The sequence below is a fragment of the Lampetra fluviatilis genome, chromosome 23, assembly GCF_964198595.1.
Source record: "Lampetra fluviatilis chromosome 23, kcLamFluv1.1, whole genome shotgun sequence".
Classification (NCBI taxonomy): domain Eukaryota; kingdom Metazoa; phylum Chordata; class Hyperoartia; order Petromyzontiformes; family Petromyzontidae; genus Lampetra; species Lampetra fluviatilis.
The window spans coordinates 4,891,607-4,914,957 of NC_136297.1; the positions used below are offsets into that span (position 1 = coordinate 4,891,607).

A 23,351-nucleotide genomic window follows, 5' to 3' on the forward strand; every position below is an offset into this window, starting at 1 on the left:
TTCGCCACTTCGTGGCGGCGACCGTCACCACCGTGTTTGTGCCAGGCTAGGTGCACTTTCAGGCTACGTGCAGTGTTGAAGGCTCCGCCGGCAGGAGGTCACATGACTGACCCCAGCAGGTGCCGTGGGTTGACTTGACCGGGGTGACCGCAGACGCCCCGACTGCGCTCCCCCCTACCGCGCCAACTCTCTGCGTTTTATCCGCTCAGCACTCCGCTCGTTGATGTGAGCGTCGCTACTCTCCACCCTCCGTTGTTGCTGGAGGGCGACTACCACCAAGTTTCCCCACCAGCAGCAGCAGCAGCAGCGTCCTTCACGAACCTCCTCCTCCGCAGAGGCCGCCGACCTTGCCACCACCGCCACCGGCCATCGGCAATCCCACTCAGCTCCACACCCTCCTGCACCACACCGCCTCACCCCGCACAACTCCCCCACTCTCACACGACCGCCACTGCGAACCCTGCCCCCCTTCCTCCTCCTCACCCCCCCCACACCGCGGCCGCTCAGAGGCGGTCGCCCTGCAGGTGGTGCGCGCCCTGGAACGCCGCCGCGTAGGCCGAGGCCTGTGGCCCCCCTCCGGCCGCGGGGGACGGCGCCGGCGGGGAGACGCCTCCGCCGGCCGCGATCATCGCGCCCGCCCCCTGGGGCATGTAGCCGTAGCCGGCCACGGCGTAGCCCGGCGACGCCACGTACGGGTAGGGCTCGTAGGCCGCGGCGGCGGCCACGGCGGCGTTGTACTGGGCCGCGTAGGCCGCGGCCGCGGCGGCCGACGAGTAGTCGAGGTACGGGGAGGAGGAGGCGGCGGCCGCTGCGGCCGCGGCGGCCGCGGACTGCGAGGAGGAGGAGGAGAGCGACGGGGAGCCGGCGGCGGCCGCGGCTGCCGCGGCGGCTGAGAGGCCCGGGGCGTGCGCCATCATGAGGCTGGGCTGCACGAAGGCCTGCGGGTAGACGTACTGGGCCTGCAGTCTGCGGGCGGTGGTGGTGGGCAAGGGGTGGTGCGGGGGATGGAGAGGGGAGAGGTGGGGGGAGAGGGGTGGGGGGAGAGGTGGGGGGAAAGGTGAGGTGGGAGAGGTGGGGGGGAGAGGTGGGGTGGGAGAGTTGGGGGGAGAGGTAGGGGGAGAGGAGAGGTGGGGGGGAGAGGTGTGGTGGGAGAGGTGGGGGGAGAGGAGAGGTGAGGTGGGAGAGTTGGGGGGAGAGGTAGGGGGAGAGGAGAGGTGGGGGGGGGGAGAGGTGGGGTGAGGGGTGGGGTGGGAGAGTTGGGTGGAGAGTGATGGGCGAGGAAGGTGACAAGAGATGGACGGGGGAGATGCGGGACGCACGAGACGAGGGTAGAGAGAGGGCGAGGTGGGGTGGGGAATGCGAGGAGGGGGGGGGCGATGAACAGAGAGCGAGGGACCGATATGGACAGAGAGGGGCGGGGAGGGAAGGGCAGAGAGGAGAAAGCGGAGCATCAGCTGTCCCACTCACTCCACCTTGTCACGGTGTTATATATACGCATCACTCACGACACACACTGTACACTCACCACATGCCACGCTCACCACACCACACGTTACACACCCCGCGTACAGCACACAGCACGTACTACACACCCTCACCACCACACCCTCACCACACCCTCACCACCACACCCTCACCACCACACCCTCACCACACCCTCACCACACCCTCACCACCACACCCTCACCACCACACCCTCACCAAACCCTCACCACCACACCCTCACCACCACACCTCACCAAACCCACACTACCACACTCTCACCACCACACCCTCACCACCACACCCTCACCAAACCCTCACCACCAAACCCTCACCACCACACCTCACCAAACCCACACTACCACACTCTCACCACCACACCCTCACCACCACACCCTCACCAAACCCTCACCACCACACCCTCACCACCACACCTCACCAAACCCACACTACCACATTCTCACCACCACACCCTCACCACCACACCAAACCCACACTACCACACCCTCACCATACCCTCACCACCACACCCTCACCGCTACACCTCACCAAACCCACACTACCACACCCTCACCACACCATCACCACCACACCTTCACTACACCATACGCAGGTTGTACCGCGTGGAGCTGAAGAAGGACGCAGAGCGAAACGTCGGACATTGTGCGTCAATCACTTCTCACGCAGTGTACACAACAAAGACAAATACAGTACTGCACAAAGAACCCCCGTATAGCCTGCACCAGACTGTCGGGGCAAGTGCTGTTAGCGCGCAGCAGTTATGAAGGCCGGCACGGCACACGAGGGGGTAGGTGGCCAGCACCACGCCCGACCGCCTTTGTCTCCCCAGTGGCGATGTTCAATACGCACCGCACTTAGGCACGCATTTCAAGCTGAGTCTTGAGTGGGAATCGAACTCGGGGCCGCCGGGTATGTAGTGCATAGCGCTAACCGCTACACCACCACTCACCATCAACAAGGATCACACACACACACCACGTCTCACGCATTGTACACAACACAAGGGTCACGCACAGACCACCCGATGCACGACTCACACCGAATACTCACCCAACACAAAATACCTCCACACTGCACAACACCACCACAGCATCCAACACGCAGCGAACACTAAAAACCCAAGGCACCACAAACCCAAGCAAGGCACCACGAACCAAAGCACCACAATCCAAGGCACCAAAATATGAAGACACCACAAACCCAGGGCACCGCATACCAAGGTACCAAAAACTCAAGGCACTAGAAACCCAGGAACTACACATTCCACGGCATCAAACTGAAGGCACTACAAACACAAGGCACCACAAACTAAAGGCACTGCAAAATGCACCACACACTCAAGGCAACACAATCCCATGGCACCACAAATGCAAGGCACTCCCAATCGGGACACTACAAGTCCAGGCATCACAAGATCAAGGAAATACAAATGTACAGTCAATACAAAGCCAGGCACTGCAAAACATCGTAAAAGCCTTTGCCTGTGTCTGGCCTCGTGCTTGATTTTCTAAGCTGCTCATCGTGTGGGTCCCACCCAGGTCCACGAGCGCACATCTCTGACCTCCACACCGAGGGCGCCAACGTGACCTCCACACCTAGAGGGCCAACGTGACCTCCACACCTAAGAGGGCCATCGTGACCTTTACACCTAGGGTGCAAACGTGACCCCAATACCTAGGGAGCCAACGTGACCTCCACTCCTGGGGCCATTGTGACCTTTACACCTAGGGCGCGAACGTGACCCCAACACCTAGAGGGCCAACGTGTCCTCCACACCTAGGAATCCAACGTGACCACCCCTGGGGCCAACGGGACCTCCACACGTATGGAGTCAACGTGACCTCACCTAGGGGGCCAACGTGACGTGACCTCCATACCTAGGGGGCCAACATGACCTTCACAGCTGGGGCGCCAAAGTGACCACATCATGGGCCGTGACCACAGCCCATCGTGTGGATGTGGTCAGCGACAGACCACGTCGCCACACATCCTCGACGAGGGCCCACTGACTGGATTCGACGGTGGACTCGGGTGGACCACACCGTTGACGAAGTGGCTGTTGCCTGGCTCGGTAAGATGAATAGATAACATTTAAAAGTAGTTGGGTGGGGTAAGAGGCCTGCACAAGTTCGATTGAGGCTGGAGAACTGGGAGCCACATCTGCGGTGGAGCTCCGAGTTCCTATCTAACTTGGTTCGATGGATGAACTCCAACGTAAAGCTGTTAGGCTAAAATTGATGCCCCTGTGCTCACTCTCAATGTGACACCACGGTGAAGACACCACAAGCCCAGGCAATACAAACCTAGGCCAAAAGAAAACCCAGGCCTAACACGGGAAAAACAAACCTGGGCCTAAAAAACCCAGGTTTAAATCTGGACAAAAAACCAGGCCCAACAAACTGGACCTAATAAACCCAAGGCCAAACAAATCCAGACGTAACACCCCAGACTGAGCCAAAACAAACCGAGGCCAGACAAACCCAGGCCTAACCCAGACAAAACACAGGCCTAGCAAATCCAGAATTAACAAACCCAGGCCGAATCCAGACAAAACAAGCCCAGAATAAACACACCCAGATCAAACAAGCCGAGACAAAACAAAACCAGACAAAATAGACCTCGGCAAAACACACCCAGATCAAACAAGCCCAGAATGAAGAAAACCAGGCAAAATAAACCCACACAAAAACACATCTTGACAAAACAAACCCACACAAAAACGCAGGCTTAACAAACCCACGCACAGCAAACCCAAGCCAAATAAACCCATACACTGCAATCGGTCACCGCAAATGCACGCACTCAAAACCTGGACAGAAAAACCAATCCAGTCACCACAAACCCAGGCACTGCAAACCTAGCCTTCTACAAACCATACAGAGACCCAGCCACTACACACTTGAGCGGCACGAATGAAGGCACTGCAAATCCAGACACAAAAAAATCATCCAGATACTGCAGACAGCACAAATCAATCACCACAAAGCCAGGGTATTGCAGTCAGTCACCACAAACCGAGGAAACGCGAATCCCAGACACTGCAAGGCCAGACACCACAAACTTAGCCCCTACGAATTCGTGACACGGCAAAGGAAGACACCACAAACACAAGCGCCACCAAAAAACTCAAGACATCGGAAACCCCAGCACTGCAAATCGAGGCACCACAAACCCGGACACTGCAATCACCACAAACCCAGGCACTAAAATAAACCCAGACACAACAAACCCGTCACCACAATCTCAAGCATCGCAGTGGGTCACCACAAACCCAAACGCCACCACAAAGTCAGGGGTTTGATCCCAGCTTTTGCCAAGAGCAAAGCTAGAAATACAAGCCGAGTCGCTGACATTGTCGCCGTTTTAGAGACGCCGTCGTCATCGCGCTAGACAGATGCATCGAGAGGGAGCTGGGGGCGTTGACGATGCGCTGTCGTGAACGTTGCGCGACCCTGTCGTATTTACTGTGGTGGAGTCGTGGCGCGTCTGTGCGAATAAACGGGCCACCACTGCGGTGGTTCTTTGACATCGCATTGAGGGCCTCCACGTGTGCACGGTGGCTGGCAGGTGAGAAAGTGGGGCGCGCTGCTACCTCAAGTACAAGTTGTTGGGTTTGTTGGGGCCCTCGGAGCAGAAGCAAGAACACAACGCATGTACGTACGCATGTTGAACTTCTTTCGCAGCGTACGTAGCCAGCCGCGTGAGTTCTACCGAACTCTGATGATTCGATTGTAAAAAAAACCCCAGTGTTCTCGCGCTGAGGATCACGGTCAAAGGACTGGGACGCAGTGGCCACGGGGTGCAACATTTGTGAATTTCGGTGGGTGCAGGTTCAGCGCTGACGATGACCGTAGTCTCCTTGCTCGGGTGGGTTGAATGTCTCTCCGGTTAAACGGGGATGCCACTGCCCCCCCCCCCACCGTCATCATCAGCAGCGGTGTGGCTGTTGGTCTACATGAGGGGCCCCTCAAGTATGAAATTTACTTTTGTAGGGCACCGCGCCCCCAAACCCTCTTTCAAGCTATGAACTCCGAGTGAGATGACGGAAGGGGTTTAGAGCAGTGTTGTTCGCTAATTATAATCAGAGGGGGTGGGTGGGGGGGTACTTTCGCCGATAAGACATCATTGTGAGGGCCGCCACACATTGGAAACCCTTGGGTGTTCACATTAGTTGTGTGCTGTCGGGGGTTGTGGCACCTCAGGGGGCCGCACTAAAGGCCACCAGGGGCCCGAGGGAGCCTTTCTCCGAAGAACACCGACAATCGTCGATAACACGGCACGAGGCGTAATCGACCAGGCTATGCGTTAACTGTGTGCTAACCAACTCTCTGTTCTTACATTGCATTAGACTTCCTAATTTTGCTAAATTTGATGTCTACCGTGCTTGTTTATGGGTCAATTCTCTCCTCCGGCCGCTATGGGCAGGAATTCCTCACAACTCCCCCTCTGGCCCCCCCCCGCCCCCTCTCTCTCTCTATTTTTAAGGCCTCGACACAGAGACGTTGTCTTTCTGTGTGCCTGTGTGTGTGTCTCTCTCTGTTTGGCTCTGTGTGAGTCTCTCTCTCTCTCTGCTTGTGTGTCTGTCTGTGTGTCTATGTTTCATCTCTCTCAAATTTAGCAATCTTGGAGGAACGTAATCAACCAGGTGGGGAGTTGACTGTTATGTTGGCCGACTCTCTGTGTTGTATTGCATTATATTTCCAAGTTTACTGTATTTATTTAATCCTTCATTTGTACCTAATGATGCTTGCTTGTGTTGCAATCGAAACGTCGTATTCCATTACTATCTAAATCACTTTCTTCCTACGTGACTTTACCGAAAGAACCAGATAACAATTCCGGCAGTCACGAAAGCTTCGAATCCAGTTAGTTGACAGAGACGAGACAGACAGCTGAGGAGCCCGATTTGAATGTTCGCCATCTTGTTACGAAGTTGATATCCTGCGAACACTCCACCTCGTCATGAATCCGTGGCCCCCTTGGCTTCGTTCGCTCACAGCCGAGCGCCAGCCCAAGGCACTGGCGCCCCCCCCCCCCTGAGCTTGTCTGCCAAGGCCGTTGACGTTCACTGGCACAAAAAGGGGGTCCCACAGATTTAACTGCTCGCTCGACCCGAGCTATTAATGCTTTCGACATTTGCATCGTCTGTGTTGCCGTTCGCCTATTTGGTGAGCCGAGACAGGGCCATGCGGGAGGGCTGTCTCTGCCATAGCCCCCCCCCCACCCCATCAGTTGCAAGGACAATGCTTACGTTATCAAAGCACGTTTGTTTGCGTGTTTCACCACAAGCATGATGCGTGGTTAATGCAGACTCGATGCCTTGCGATGGGTGTCCATTTAACCTTTTAACATCGTAACACCCACTGTATTAAATTTCGATTTAAAGCTTTCGTGACTGCAGGGATTCATCTTCTTGGTTCTTTCGGTAAAGTCACGTAGAAGGGAAGTGTCATTCAGACTCTGTCTTCTCGACAGACATGTTCTTCACCTGAGGACGGCTGCTTGCGTTGTGGCCGAAACGTCGTGAGAATTATTTTATTATGTTTTATTTTTATTATTTTATTATTTCCATTCTACGTGATGACTTTACCGAAAGAACCAAGAAGATAGCACGTTCTGTTTACGTGACAAACCTTCATGATCGGCTGTGTCGGGTGGTGGCAGGTTTAACGACACATTTCTATTTACGCGATCTAACACCCCCAAAAAACCCACAGCTATTCTGGATGTTTTATTTTATTTTGGTTTAAGTCAACCCCAAACACATATCTGGATCGCAAACCAAAGCTCTGAATAACGTGGTTGGTCTCGATCTCTGTTGTATTCCCTTCCGTGTCCCCCCCCCTGATGTTGTCTTCCCATCTCTCTCTCTCTTCCCGTTCTGCCCATTTCCCGCCCCGATTACCGTTCGCGTGCATTGCGTTTGCAAGTCGCGCTGAGGCGCTGTAGAAATCGCGGGAGATCGATACAGACCCCGCTTATACCGCGTGGAACGCCACCATTTTAACCCACGAGGAAATTGTGAACGTGCTTCAAAAGTGTAGATTTGAAGCTTTCGTGACTGCAGGTATTCATATTCTTAGGTTTTTTCGGTAAAGTCACGTAGGTGAAAAATTAAAATTAATAAAAGTAAAATAAATATAAAATAAAAATCACGACGTTTCAGAGGCAACACAAGCTTCCGTCTTCAGGTGGAACCGTCACAGCACGATAGCTGTATCTCTACGTATGGCTGTGTGTCTCACTTGATACAGCTATCGTGCTGTGACGGTTCCACCTGAAGACGGACGCTTGTGTTGCCTCCGAAACGTCGTGATTTTTTATTTAATTTTTATTTTACTGTTATTAATTTCAATTTTTCACCTACGTGACTTTACCGTAAAAACCTAAGAATATGCCTCAAAATTCCCCACGAAGTAAACCCCTCCCCCCCAACCACCCCAGGAGTAAATACAACGCCGAGGGGAATTGTTCGTGATCCTCACACAGACGTGAAAGGGATCCACGTGAGTGACAATGGCTTTCCACAGCACGGCACAGCACACCCAATCATGCCACGTCACGGCACGTCACACCACGTCAAACCGTCTTCTTACCCACGTGTGCGCGGCGTGCTCAGCCACGTGCTCAGCCACGTGCTCGCTCAAGGTCAGGCTACTAGCCTTACACAGTTGTGTGTGTGTGTGTGTACTTGTGTGTGCGCGTGTACATAAACATGTGTGTGCGTGCGCATAAACATGTGTGTGCGGGTTTTGGTGTGTGTACGTGTGTGTAATGCATTGTACGATGTGAGTAGGTGCTTTTTGACTACACTCGCCCCAACAGATAATATATGGGGGATCTGAGGCGCCCTTTTCCCCCCTTCCAACCCAGCTTATATATATGCTCCAAGCACGTGTGCTGTTTCATTCAGACGCTGTCGCCTCGACAGACCTGGTTTTCACCTGAGGACGGCTGCTTGCGTTGTGGCCGAAACGTCGTGAGAATTGTTTTATTATGTTTTATTTTTATTATTTTATTACTTCCCTTCTACGTGACTTTACCGAAAGAACCAAGAAGATCTGTGTCTTGTTGATGTCAGTGCGTGTGAGTCAACGTGTAGGTCGACTCAGTCTCAAATGAGAACATCGCGCGATGTGTAAACACCGCCACTTGGGAGACAAAGGCGGCCAGGCGTGGTGCTGGCCACCGACCCCCATTAACAGTACTTGCCCCGACAGTATCTTTAAGGGGTTCGTCCATAAATGACGTCACGCGATTTTGGACGATTTATTACCCCCCCCCCCCTTCGTCACACGGCGTCACAAAAAGTCAGACCCCCCCCCCCTCAAATATGACGTCACAAAGCTCTGCCCCCCCCCCCCAAATAAAAAACACATGCTTCAAATCGCTTTAAACTATTGTCATTGTAGTGCGTATTTAATGTGTGTTGTAGGAGAAAACATTTATTAAAAAGTATATTTAATTAAGTAGAACGTGTTGTCTATATTTATTAAAAGTTGCGCATTTTGTGTGACGTCACCTTTCTCAACCCCCCCCCCCTCGTCACACATCGTCACAAATGTCTGACCCCCCCCCCTAGGTGCGTGACGTCATTTATGGACGACCCCTAAAGGCTTTTTTAGTGTACTCTGGTATATGCATGCATCTATACATATTCCTGTATGTGCATACGGGTACATACATAAATACCTCCGTTTATATGTATGACCATACATGTATCACATACATATTACGCGAATGTGCTCGGTGGTATGTTGGACATGTGTGTACTTGCGTGTTCTCACGTCTGCAATGTGTGTGTGTGTACATGTATGTGTGTAACGTGCGCGCGTGTGTGTATGTGTGTACACGTGTGTGTATGTGTGTACACGTGTGTGTATGTGTGTACACGTGTGTGTATGTGTGTGTGTGTGTATGTGTGTACACGTGTGTGTATGTGTGTACACGTGTGTGTATGTGTGTGTATGTGTGTATGTGTATGTATGTGTGTAACGTGTATGTATGTGTGTAACGTGTGTGTACACGTGTGTGTATGTGTGTAACGTGTGTGTATGTGTGTACACGTGTGTGTGTGTATGTGTGTGTGTGTATGTGTGTGTATGTGTATGTGTGTATGTGTGTGTATGTGTGTAACGTGTGTGTATGTGTGTAACGTGTGTGTATGTGTGTACACGTGTGTGTATGTGTGTACACGTGTGTGTATGTGTGTGTATGTGTGTAACGTGTGTGTATGTGTGTAACGTGTGTGTATGTGTGTGTATGTGTGTACACGTGTGTGTGTATGTGTGTGTGTGTATGTGTGTAACGTGTATGTATGTATGTGTGTATGTGTGTGTATGTGTGTAACGTGTGTGTATGTGTGTAACGTGTGTGTATGTGTGTGTACACGTGTGTATGTGTGTAACGTGTGTGTATGTGTGTACACGTGTGTATGTGTGTAACGTGTGTGTATGTGTGTAACGTGTGTGTATGTGTGTAACGTGTGTGTATGTGTGTACACGTGTGTGTATGTGTGTACACGTGTGTGTATGTGTGTAACGTGTGTGTATGTGTGTAACGTGTGTGTATGTGTGTAACGTGTGTGTATGTGTGTGTATGTATGTGTGTACACGTGCGTGTATGTGTGTAACGTGTGTGTATGTGTGTAACGTGTGTGTATGTGTGTAACGTGTGTGTATGTGTGTACACGTGTGTATGTGTGTAACGTGTGTGTATGTGTGTACACGTGTGTGTATGTGTGTACACGTGTGTGTATGTGTGTAACGTGTGTGTACGTGTGTATGTGTGTGTATGTGTGTACACGTGTGTATGTGTGTAACGTGTGTGTATGTGTGTAACGTGTGTGTATGTGTGTACACGTGTGTATGTGTGTAACGTGTGTGTATGTGTGTACACGTGTGTATGTGTGTAACGTGTGTGTATGTGTGTACACGTGTGTGTATGTGTGTACACGTGTGTATGTGTGTAACGTGTGTGTACGTGTGTATGTGTGTGTATGTGTGTAACGTGTGTGTATGTGTGTTACGTGTGTGTATGTGTGTACACGTGTGTATGTGTGTACACGTGTGTGTATGTGTGTAACGTGTGTGTATGTGTGTAACGTGTGTGTATGTGTGTACACGTGTGTATGTGTGTAACGTGTGTGTATGTGTGTAACGTGTGTGTATGTGTGTAACGTGTGTGTATGTGTGTACACGTGTGTGTATGTGTGTACACGTGTGTGTATGTGTGTAACGTGTGTGTATGTGTGTAACGTGTGTGTATGTGTGTAACGTGTGTGTATGTGTGTACACGTGTGTGTATGTGTGTACACGTGTGTGTATGTGTGTACACGTGTGTGTATGTGTGTACACGTGTGTATATGTGTAACGTGTGTATGTGTGTACACGTGTGTGTATGTGTGTACACGTGTGTATGTGTGTAACGTGTGTGTACACGTGTGTGTATGTGTGTACACGTGTGTGTATGTGTGTACACGTGTGTGTATGTGTGTACACGTGTGTGTATGTGTGTACACGTGTGTGTATATGTGTACACGTGTGTGTATGTGTGTACACGTGTGTATGTGTGTAACGTGTGTATGTGTGTACACGTGTGTGTATGTGTGTACACGTGTGTATGTGTGTAACGTGTGTGTACACGTGTGTGTATGTGTGTACACGTGTGTGTATGTGTGTAACGTGTGTGTACACGTGTGTGTATGTGTGTAACGTGTGTGTATGTGTGTACACGTGTGTGTACCCGGGCTGGGCAACTGTTGTCCACAGCCGGCGTCATCACCTGTTAAGTGAGAGCATCAGCTGTGAGCCCCGTGTGGAGAGGCTCACAAGATCCACACACAAAGACAAAGGTCCCCCGTGTAGCCCCAACAGACTGTTGGGGCAAGTGCTGCCAGCGAGTAGCAACCTATGAAGGCCGGCACGGCACACGAGTGGGTGTCGAACACCACGCAAGGCCGCCTTTGTCTCCCTGGTGATGATGTTTCCCCCGCCGCACCAGGTACCAATTTAAGGTTGAGTCGACCTAGAGGATGCCCACGATCAGTTCAAATGTCCACCACCGATCTCGGTGGTCGTGAGCGGGAATCGGACTCGGGGTCGCCGGATTTTCGTAGCGCTGTGCGCTAAGCACTGCGCCACCACTCTCCACACGAGCATGCACTAACACGCAGTGTGTGGTCTTTATCATACACACACTCACACGCATTACTGGTGCCTTAAGGGCCGTCCATAAATGACGTCACGCGATTTTGGACGATTTTTTTACCCCCCCCCCCCCCTTGTCACACGGCGTCACAAAAAGTCAGACCCCCCCCCTCAAATATGCCGTCACAAAGCTCTGCCCCCCCCCCATTTTTTTAAACATGCTTCAAATCGCTTTAAACTATTGTCATTGTAGTGCGTATTTAATGTGCCGCTGCACTCTGATGTTGTAGGAGAAAACATTTATTAAAAAGTCTATTTAATTAAGTAGAACGTGTTGTCTATATGTATTTAAAGTTGCGCATTTTGATGTGACGTCACATTTCTCAACCCCCCCCCCTCGTCACACATCGTCACAAATGTCTCACCCCCCCCCCCCCAGGTGCGTGACGTCATTTATGGACCGCCCCTTCCACACGCGTGTCTATAGCATAACAAAGACAAATGCCCCCCGTATAGCCTTCTATATATAGGCCGCTAGGGCAAGTAAGTCATCTACGAAGGGTGGGTGGCCAACGCCACGCCCGGCCGCCTTTGTCTCCCCAGCGGCGATGTTTACTACACACCGCACCAGGTACTCATTTGAGGCTGAGTCGACCTAGGGGGAGGCCCAGGACCGGTTTAGATAATCGTCACCGGTGTTGGCCGTGAGCGGGAATCGAACCCGGGAGACTGGGTTCGTAGCGCAGCGTAGCGCTAACCGCTGCACCACCGCTCTCCACAAAGACAAAGATCCCCCGAATAGCCTTCATAGACTCTTGCGGGGCGGCTAGACGGGCGGGGGTGGGTGGGGGGGATCTTTGTCTTTGTGCGAACTTCTCAATGCGTCAAGTCACTCACCCGTAGGGCCGCTGAACAAACGTGGGGAACTGTTGAACACCAAATCCATAGCCTGCACACACACACACACGTGTACACACACACACACACGTGTACGTACGCACACACACACGTATACACACGCACACACGTGTACGCACACACACGCACGTGTACACACACACACAAGACACAAAACTGGTTATGCACGGTAATGGTGGTGGTGCATTGTGCAACTCTCAAAACCAAATGCGACGCTCATTCATCCATCAGCCGAGGGGCCCTCTGAAGCAACGCGTCTGAGCATCGCCAACGCCGCTGGCACGGGGATGGGCATGGCACGACTCAGGTCACGGGGTTTGCTGGGCCAGGTGAGAGAGAGAGAGAGCTCAAGAGGAGGGCAGCACGAGGAGTCTCGTTTTCACAGCTGTCAACCCCGTATCAGTGCCCAAGCGTATTGCGGATCTTATTGGTTACCCCGTGACCCCAGATAAATCTCAACGTTCATCTTACAAAGTCCCATCGCAAGGGAGAAACACAATCAGACGATCACCACTAGTACACTCACCACTAGTACACTCACCACTGGTACACTCACCACTACTAGACTCACTACTACACTCACCACTACTACACTCACCACTGGTACACTCACCACTGGTACACTCACCACTAGTACACTCACCACTGGTACACTCACCACTACTACACTCACTACTACACTCACCACTGGTACACTCACCACTAGTACACTCACCACTAGTACACTCACCACTAGTACACTCACCACTGGTACACTCACCACTACTACACTCACTACTACACTCACCACTGGTACACTCACCACTAGTACACTCACTACTACACTCACCACTACTACACTCACCACTGGTACACTCACCACTGGTACACTCACCACTGGTACACTCACCACTACACACCTATTTTTCGATTTAAAGCTTTCGTGACTGCAGGGATTCATCTTCTTGGTTCTTTCGGAAAAGTCACGTAGAAGGGAAATAATAAAATAATAAAAATAAAACATAATAAAATAAAAGAATTCTCACGACGTTTCGGCTACAACGCAAGCAGCCGAAACGTCGTTAGAATTATTTTATTTTATTATGTTTTATTTTTATTATTTTATTACTTCCCTTCTAAGTGACACTACACACCTGTCAACCCCTTATCATTGCCCTACCTTATTACAGGCCAATTCCAGACCTCATCGCTCACTCCGTGCTCCTGATAAATCTCGACGTTCATCCTACAAATATCCACCCCTACCCTGCCTCCCATACTGCCACGTGACCCCCTTCCCCATCACCCACGCACCGGCCTTCCCGTAATCTTCCCGGCCAGAATCTGAATATTGATTTACACCGGATGAATCCGATGAGCTATGAAGCTCTGCCCACCCCCCCTCCCCATACGGATGCCCACGTGGCCTCCCCTCCCCTGTCCGTGCCTGGCTGCATGACGCGCGGCTTTGCGCCGATGTAGGCGAGGTTGACGTTCGCCTTCCTGCCGTCGATGATCGGGTTGGGGTCCTTGCAGGCGCGCTCGGCTGCGCCGCGCTCACACATGGTGACCTGCGGCGGCGCACGCACAGGCGGGCACGCACGTACAGGTGAGTACACCACACGTGCACACAGGCGAGTATACACGAACAGGTGTGTACACGTGCACAGGTGCACAGGTGTGGTGGGTAGACGCACAGTGAGTACACACACAGGTTAGTACAGATACAGGTGAGGACACAACAAACGCACGCAGGTGTGTACACGCACAAGTTCATACACACACACACAGACGTGTACACGCGCGTACAAGTGTGTACACACAGACGTGTACACGCACAAGTTAATATACACACACACACACGTGTACACGCACAAATTAATACACACACACAGACGTGTACACGCACAAGTTAATACACACACACGTGTACACGCGCGTACAAGTGTGTACACACACACACACGTGTACACGCACAAGTTAATACACACACACACGTGTACACGCACAAGTTAATACACACACACACACGTGTACACGCACAAGTTAATACACACACACACGTGTACACGCACAAGTTAATACACACACACACGTGTACACGCGCGTACAAGTGTGTACACACAGACGTGTACATGCACAAGTTAATGCACACACACACAGACGTGTACACGCGTGTACAGGTGACTATATGCACGCAGATGGGGAGACACAGCTGAATACTCGTACAGACGCAGTTGAATACACGAGGTGTGTGTGTGTGTGCACGCGTGCGTGATGTGTGCATACATCGGACGAGGCGAGTACACACAGCCACCAACAATACTACGCAGCAGTGGCCACGAATCGAACTTAGGCCGTCGGGTTCACACAGCGGAGCGCGCTAACCGCGGCGCCACCGCTCCACGTTGCACCACGTGTACACGGACCCTCTGATGAGGTCTGGGCTGGACGCCACGCGCCACGGTCGAGGGTCCAGTGGACGCGACTTCAACCGGCACCAGGCCAGCGATGGCAATTCCACATTCCCACGGCGGGGACCAGTTCTCTCGCCGATGATGGGACTGTGGCCAGATCTTGTCGACGACACGAGAGCTCCTGGGCGTTACGCGTGCAGGTGAATAAACGATGACGTCGCTCGACTGATTTGGAGTGAGACCTCTGCTGCACAAAACTCAACTACAAGATTTCGATGTAAAGCTTTCGTGACTGCAGGGATTCATCTTCTTGGTTCTTTCGGTAAAGTCAGACGCTGTCTCCCCGACAGACCTGGTCTTCACCTGAGGACGGCTGCTTGCGTTGTGGCCGAAACGTCGTGAGAATTATTTTATTATGTTTTATTTTATTATTTTATTATTTCCCTTCTACGTGACTTTACCGAAATAACCGAGAGGATAAACTACAAGATGTATTCAATCTTGATTTGAAGTTTTCGTGACTGCAGGGATCCGTACTCTTTGGTTCTTTCGGTAAAGTCACGTGGGTAGAAATAAAACAAAGGCAGCAGACATCGTGCTGCTTGCAGCAGACTTCATGGCTATCGCGATTTTCACCTGAAGACGAACGTTTGTGTTGCGTTCGAAACGTCGTGATTTATTTCGTTTTATTTCTACCGACGTGACTTTACCGACAGTACCAAAGAGTACAGGATATAGATTTGTTTTTAGTTGGCAAAGACCATTGGAGCTATTTTGATCAGAAATGGCCTGGCTATCGCATATGATAGCCCAACGGAAGTGGCTTATCACGTGGAAATTCATAGCAGCCCAAATACTCTAAACGCGCGATGTTGATTCTAAATGTGAAGGGATAAACGGGAGGACCCGGAGAAAAATCCACGCGACCACGGTCAGAGAGAGAGACACGCAAACTCCAAATATACAACAGCTGGCGTCAGGGTCGGGTTCGAACCCACGACCTCCTGTGTACCAGGCGAGGTAGTTAACATCTCCTAGCCACCGTGATGATGATGATGAGAGAGAGACACGCAAACTCCAAATATACAACAGCGGGCGTCAGGGTCGGGATGGAACGTACGACCTCCTGTATACCAGGCGAGGTAGTTAACATCTCCTAGCCACCGTGATGATGATGAGAGAGACACCCGCAAACTCTAAATATATAACAGCGGGCGTCAGGGTCGGGATCGAACGTACGACCTCCTGTATACCAGGCGAGGTAGTCAACATCTCCTAGCCACCGTGATGACGATGAGACAGAGAGAGACACGCAAACTCCAAATATACAACCGCAGGCATCAGGGTCGGGATGGAACGTACGACCTCCTGTGGACCAGGCGAGGTAGTTAACATCTCCTAGCCACCGTGTACTCTCTCCACAGCCACGAGTGCTCAGTGACTAAAGCACTGGGCGAAGGTGCTTTCGCTTCGGTGGGGGCTGACGGGTTAAACCCCCGACTAGGCAGCAACGATTCAAACAGTGCCTTGGGCCAGACGCCTAGAGAGCCGTCTACTTCAGCAGAGGTGTAGGAGGATGGGGAGATTTTAACAGGACAGAACCCCAACATACTCTTTGGTTCCTTCGGTTAAGTCACGTAAGATGAAAAATAAAAATCATATTTTTAATTTTTCACCTACGTGACTTTACCGAAAGAACCAAAGAGTATGGATCCGTGCAGTCACGAAAACTTCAAATCTAGAAGGACCCCTACACCTCTGCTGTGTGTCCATCTGGGTATAATGGCCAGTGCCTAATCCGGGATGGTTCTCCTGCAACGCGGCGGTAGCTGCGTTCCTGAAGAACACCGCGTTATGGACAAACCGCGTTATAATATTGAATACAGGGGGGGGGGGGGGTAAAGCACAGTCCGCGATAACGCCCGAGGTGCGTACGCAGGCTGAGCAAAGACTGAGGCGCGTGGGATAGCTTCTGGAAGCATCAGGCAGCATCCAGAATGCATTGCGCGATGACGCTCGGCAGAGGCAGCCGAACGACCGCCTGTGCCTCCTCGTGCGACGTAGTTCTGTTCACTCGATCACGTTGTTGTACCCAATTCAAAATCGCGTTATAACATTCAATTCGCGTGCAGAAAACACGCCTTATAGAAGAACCGACGGTACCACCGTCCAGACGTCAGGGCTTTGAATTGTTCTCCACACTTTGGGGGGGGGGGGGGGGAGGTCCTGACCCTTCTGCATCCTCTGCTCATGATCATTAAGAACAGTCATCGGCGGTGCTCAGGCCCCGGGTCAAGCCGCGTGGCCGGGAATCAGAGACATTTCCGTCGACGTTTGGGGGGGAGTCACAGGGATGTCCTTGGGTCCCAAGCACCACGACGCGTATTTTCTGACCATGTACAGGTCGAGAATTGTCCATGGCTATACCAAAGGAATTTCCATATGTAGTAGCTACTACATATGTAGTAGCTACTACATATGTAGCTACTTGTGCTACTGGGACAATCCGGCACTGCCTGTGTCCCCTTCGCTGCGTTCTAGCCCACCCGACGCTCCGCAACGCAGGGTGGGTGGGGGGCAGGGTGAGTGGGGGGCAGGGGGGCAGTGGGGGTGGGTGGGGGGGCAGGGGAGCAAGGTGAGTGGGGGGGGGGGCAGGGTGAGTGGGGGGGCATGGTGGGTGGGGGGGTCCCAACTCACAAATCCATATCCGCGGGACTTTCCCGTCTGCCGGTCGGTGATCACCACCGCCTCATCGATCTCTCCGAACGCCTCGAAGTACTTCCTGAGCGACGCGTCCGTGGTGTGGTAGGGCAGCCCCCCGACGAAGATCTTGGTGAAGGTGGTGTCCTTCTGCATCTCCGCCCTGCTGCCCCGAGACGCAACAAAGACAAAGATCCCCCGTGTAGCCTTAACGGACTGTAGGGGCAAGTGCTGTTAGCGAGCACCTATGAAGGCCACAACGGTACACGAGGGGGTAGGTGGCCAGCACCACGCCCGACCGCCTTTGTCTCCCCAGTGGCGATGTTTAGACACCGCACCAGGTACTCATTTGAGGCTGAGTCGACCTAGGGGAGGCCCATGACCGGTTCAGATAATCGTCAGTGGGTGTTGGCCGTGAGCGGGAATCGAACTCGGGTGGCCAGGTTCGTAGCGCTAACCGCTACACCACCGCCCCCCCCCACACCCAGATGGAGGGACTCACACACAGAGAGAGACAGACAGATAGAGACACAGAGATAGGCAGAGACAGACACAGAGGGACAGAGACAGATAGAGACACGGGCATAGATACAGAGAGCGACAGATAGAGACACGGACAGACAGAGACGTAGGTACAGAGTGAGAGAGACAGATACAGAGAGACACACAGAAGTGAAACCACTCGCACTACACGCGTAGACCTATACCAGGGGTCGGCAACCTACGGCTCCGGAGCCGCATGCGGCTCTTTACGGGCCGCTTCTTGACAATATGTACGTGAGTACAGTATGTACTCAGATGCATTGCGGCTCTTGAAATACTGAATTTTGTACCGAATTGGAAAGAAATGGCTCTTCTTGTTATTTTGGTTGCCGACCCCTCACCTATACCGTTCACGCGTTCACCTGGTATCCACAGTGTGTGTGGCCACGGTGTGATAGCTCAACGTATTCGTGTATGAAAGTCAACTAGCCCCGTGCATGTGTAACTGAGATTCACCCTGCGCCTGAGTCGAACTCTTCACGAGCCCTGCCTTGGTACAAATTGACGCCAATTCCTGAGCGATTCACTGAGCGAATCACTGAGTGACTCACTGAGCGACTCACTCAACAGCTGAGCGACTGAGTAACGGACCGATACATATTCACTGGACGGCCCCTAAATAGCGGACTGATGTATTAGCTGGGCGACTGATCGACTCACTGAGCGACTTACTGAACAAGTTTAATGACTGAGTAAGTTGACTGATCTAGTCACTGAGCGACTGAGTAGCAGACTCACCTATTCACTGAGTGACTCACGTGACATTCAAGTGACTGACTAAGTTGACTGATATTATCACTGAGCGACTGAGTAATAGATTGATTTATTCACTCAGCGACTGATCTAATCACTGAGCTGACTAAGTAACAGACACATCTATTCACTCAGCAACTCACTTGACATTCGAGTGACTGACTAAGTTGACCGATCTATTCACCGAGCGATTCAGCTCGGAGCGACCACGATACGACGGGAGATCTGCAAATAGGACACGGGGACATTTCTTGAAGACTGCACTCAAAAGCTGCGTCGCTCGCCCAACAGCGCAACACGGTGGTCGTGTGGTCGTGTGGTTGGGTGGTGGTGGTGGCGGTGGTGGCGGTGGTGGCGGTGGTTGCGGGCGACTTTCCTCGAACGGACTCACCGAGTGAACGATCAAACAGAAAAGCAGAGCGACTTCTCCTTTGCGGCTGCGACAAAACAACAACAACAGCAACAAAACGCCCCCCAAAAAAATCCCCCAAATCCAACCGAGTAGCCACCGGGGCTCGCTTGCGATGAGCAGACTCGCTGCACAATTCAACACAAGCAGCAGCAGCAGCAGCAAAAGAGTTACTCGACGAAAGTAGGGGGGGGGGGGGACTTGAACCTGGTGGGTCGACTGAGCGACGACAGATCAACGCTACGACTGAGTTGAGCGAGTGGCTGAGAGGGTGGCGGGTTGAGAGAGGAGAGGGAGGAGGGGAGGGACGGTGTCAAGTTGCTTGGAGCCACAGATAGACCCGGGCACGTGGAGGAGAGGGATATTTAGAGACACGCGCATTGCCAGCCCCGTGTCCCGTGAGGGTCCCGACATCACCACCTCCTCCAACATCAACACCATCACCACCACCAGCTCAAACATCACCACCATCACCACCACCACCTACAACATCACCACCAACACCACCACCTCCAACATCATCACCACCACCACCAACATCGCCACCACCACCTACAACATCAACACCATCACCACCACCTCCAACATCAACACCACCACCACCAGCTCCAACATCACCACCATCACCACCAGCTCCAACATCACCACCATCACCACCAGCACCAACATCACCACCATCACCACCACCTCCAACATCACCACCATCACCACCAGCTCCAACATCACCACCATCACCACCACCTCCAACATCACCACCATCACCACCACCATCACCACCAGCTCCAGCATCACTACCACCACCACCAGCTCCAACATCACCACCATCACCACCACCTCCAACATCGCCACCACCTCCAACATCGCCACCATCACCACCAGCTCCAACATCACCACCATCACCACCAGCTCTAACATCACCACCACCACCTCTAACATCACCACCACCTCCAACATCACCACCATCACCACCAGATCCAACATCACCATCACCACCACCACCACCACCACCACCAGCTCCAACATCACCACCATCACCAGCTCCAACATTACCACCATTAACACCATCACCAGCTCCACCAGCTCCAACATCATCACCTCCACCAGCCAATACCAACACCCGCCATTCGCCACTAAGTGACGGTGCACTTTGTGGCCACGTGAAATGTCAAATGCTCGCTGCTGACAGCACGAGGTCTCGGGACAGACCCAGCAGGTGCCATGGGTTGGCTGAGATGACCGGTAGATGCACCAACAGCTGTACCCTCCTACTGTGTCAGGCTCGGTGCAGGAGGTCTCGGGACAGACCCAGCAGGTGCCATGGTTTGGCTGACTGAAATGACCGCTGGTAGATGCACCACCAGCTGTACCCCCTACTGTGCCAGGCTAGGTGCAGGAGGTCTCGGGACAGACCCAGCAGGTGCGATGGGTTGGCTGACTGAGATGACCGGTAGATGCACCACAAGCTGTACCCCCTATTGTGCCAGGCTAGGTGCAGGAGGTCTCGGGACAGACCCATCAGATGTCATGGGTTGGCTGACTGGGATGACCGGTAGATGCACCACCAGCTGGACCCCCCACTGTGCTAACTTGCTGTATGTTAGCCACCAGCTCCAACATTAGCACCATCACAACCACCACCATCACCTCCAACATAACTACCACCAGCTCCACAACCTCCACCACCATCACCACCAACATAATCACCACCAACTCCACCATCACCACCAACATCACTACCACCAGCTCCACCACCATCACCACCAACATCACTACCACCAGCTCCACCACCATCACCACCAACATCACTACCACCAGCTCCACCACCATCACCACCAACATCACTACCACCATCACCACCAAAATTACCACCACCAGCTCCACCACCATCACCACCAACATAATTACCACCAGCTCCACCACCATCACCACCAACATCACTACCACCAGCTCCATCACCGCCACTACTATCACCACCAACGCCACATCAATATCACCACCAACATCATTATCATCAACATCATCACCACCAGCAACATCACCTCCAACAATCGCCATCAACATCGCCACCAGCATCACCAACACCATCATCGCCAACATCACTCCCATCAACATCAATAATTCTAACATTATCAGCATGATAGTAGGTTTTTACCCTTTTAACTGGTACAAAACTGACACCTTTATTCAAGTCATCATGTTTGCAATGACCACAACACAAGTAGTCAAAAAAGCAAACAAAAAGAAGCAACTCTGATAAAGATGATAATATGCACTGTCCGTGAAGTTGATTGGCCCACACCCGAGACGGCTTTCTTTAGAGCCTAGTCCCCATTGGTGTAGGGCCAGATGACACCAGAAGGCGTACAACTCAAACACAGTGCAATATCAGAGTATTGAGAGCTCGGGGTAAACATTTACACTATGAGATCTCTTTTACCAGTGGCAAAATATAATAGTAGGTTTTTACCCTTTTAACTGGTACAAAACTGACACCTTTATTCAAGGCATCATGTTTGCAATGACCACAACACAAGTAGTCAAAAAAGCAAACAGCATGACCAATCATCAGCATCATCACCAACATAACCATTAACAGCGTCATCATCATCTTCAACAACATCATCGGCACCACCATCAATTCACAACTAATAGCTAAATTTCAGTGGCTTGTGATATCTGAAACCGGCCCTCCTCTAGATGGAATCAGCCTTAAATGAGTACGGTGTATAAAGATCGCCACCGGGGAGACAAAGGCGGCCGGGCGTGGATGCTGGCCATACCAACCCGTCGTGCGACGATCTGGCGTGAACAGGTGCTCGCTATCGGCACTTTGCCCAACACTCTACAACGGCTATACGGGGGATATGTTTCTTTGTTTTTGTATTTCGCCACCACCACCACCAGCAGCACCACGTGGGGTAGAGTTCCTCTCTCTGCCACGTGGAGTTAAACTGGGAATAGCATGCGGTGACGTCAGCACGGCGCTTGTGCCAGGCTAGGTGCACTGCGAGGGCCACGTGAAGTGTCGAAGTCCCGCTGGCAGGAGGTCACGGGACATTCCCGGGTGCCGTGGGTTGACTGGCCGGTGCGAATTACAACAACAACAAACAAACAAACAAAGATCCCCCGTGTAGCTTTAACAGACTGTTGGGGCAAGTGCTGTTAGCGAGCAGCACCTATGAAGGGCGGAACGGCTCACGAAGGGGTGGGTGGCCAGCACCACGCCCGGCCGCCTTTGTCTCCCCAGTGGCGATGTTTTTTCGCATCGCACTGGTTACTCATTCGAGGCTGAGTCGACCTAGGGGAGGCCCAGGACCGGTTCAGATAATCGTCACCGTGGTGATGGCCGCGAGTGGGGGGGGGGATGGTGGGGGTAGGTTGGTGGGGGGTGGGTTGGTGGGTGAGGTGGGGGGTTAGTGGGGGGGGACGGTGGGGGTGGGTTAGCGGGTGGGGGGTGGATGAAAGGGGGGGTTAGTGGGAGGGGACGGTGGGGGGTGGGTTGGTAGGGGGGTTGGTGGGTGAGGTGGAGGATTAGTGGGGGGGGGGACGCACACACACCACGCACACCACACAGACCACACACACCACGCACACACACCACGCACACCACGCACACGCACCACACACACCACGCACACCACACACACCACGCACACACACCACACACACCACGCACACCAGGCACACGCACCACGCACGTGTAAGAACACCACCTCCTCTTCTTCTTCTCATCGTGTGGCTGGCTGACGTGGTCGCAGAGGGACAGCTGCAATGCCACGTTCAGGTGGCGAAGCCAGCAGGGAATGATCATAGTGATGATGATGATGGTGATGATGTTGATGATATTGATAGTGTTGATGGTGATGATGCCACTCCTGATGATAACGGTGTGGCTGGCTGACGTGGTCGCAGAGGGACAGCTGCAATGCCACGTTCAGGTGGCGAAGCCAGCAGGGAATGATCATAGTGATGATGATGGTG

General features: G+C 52.5%; 1 protein-coding gene across 1 annotated transcript; it reads right to left on the minus strand.

Annotated features, from left to right (window-relative positions):
* Nucleotides 1-503: 503 nt before the first annotated feature.
* LOC144940629 (RNA-binding protein 24-like) lies at nt 504-19,436 on the minus strand. Its single transcript, XM_078866887.1, has 5 exons — nt 19,353-19,436; nt 17,663-17,831; nt 13,996-14,119; nt 12,549-12,600; nt 504-966 (listed from the first exon to the last, which is right to left on the minus strand). Exons 2-5 carry the CDS (start codon nt 17,819-17,821, stop codon nt 504-506), a joined length of 798 nt encoding a protein of 265 aa, XP_078723013.1. The 5' UTR covers nt 17,822-17,831; nt 19,353-19,436.
* Nucleotides 19,437-23,351: the final 3,915 nt, after the last annotated feature.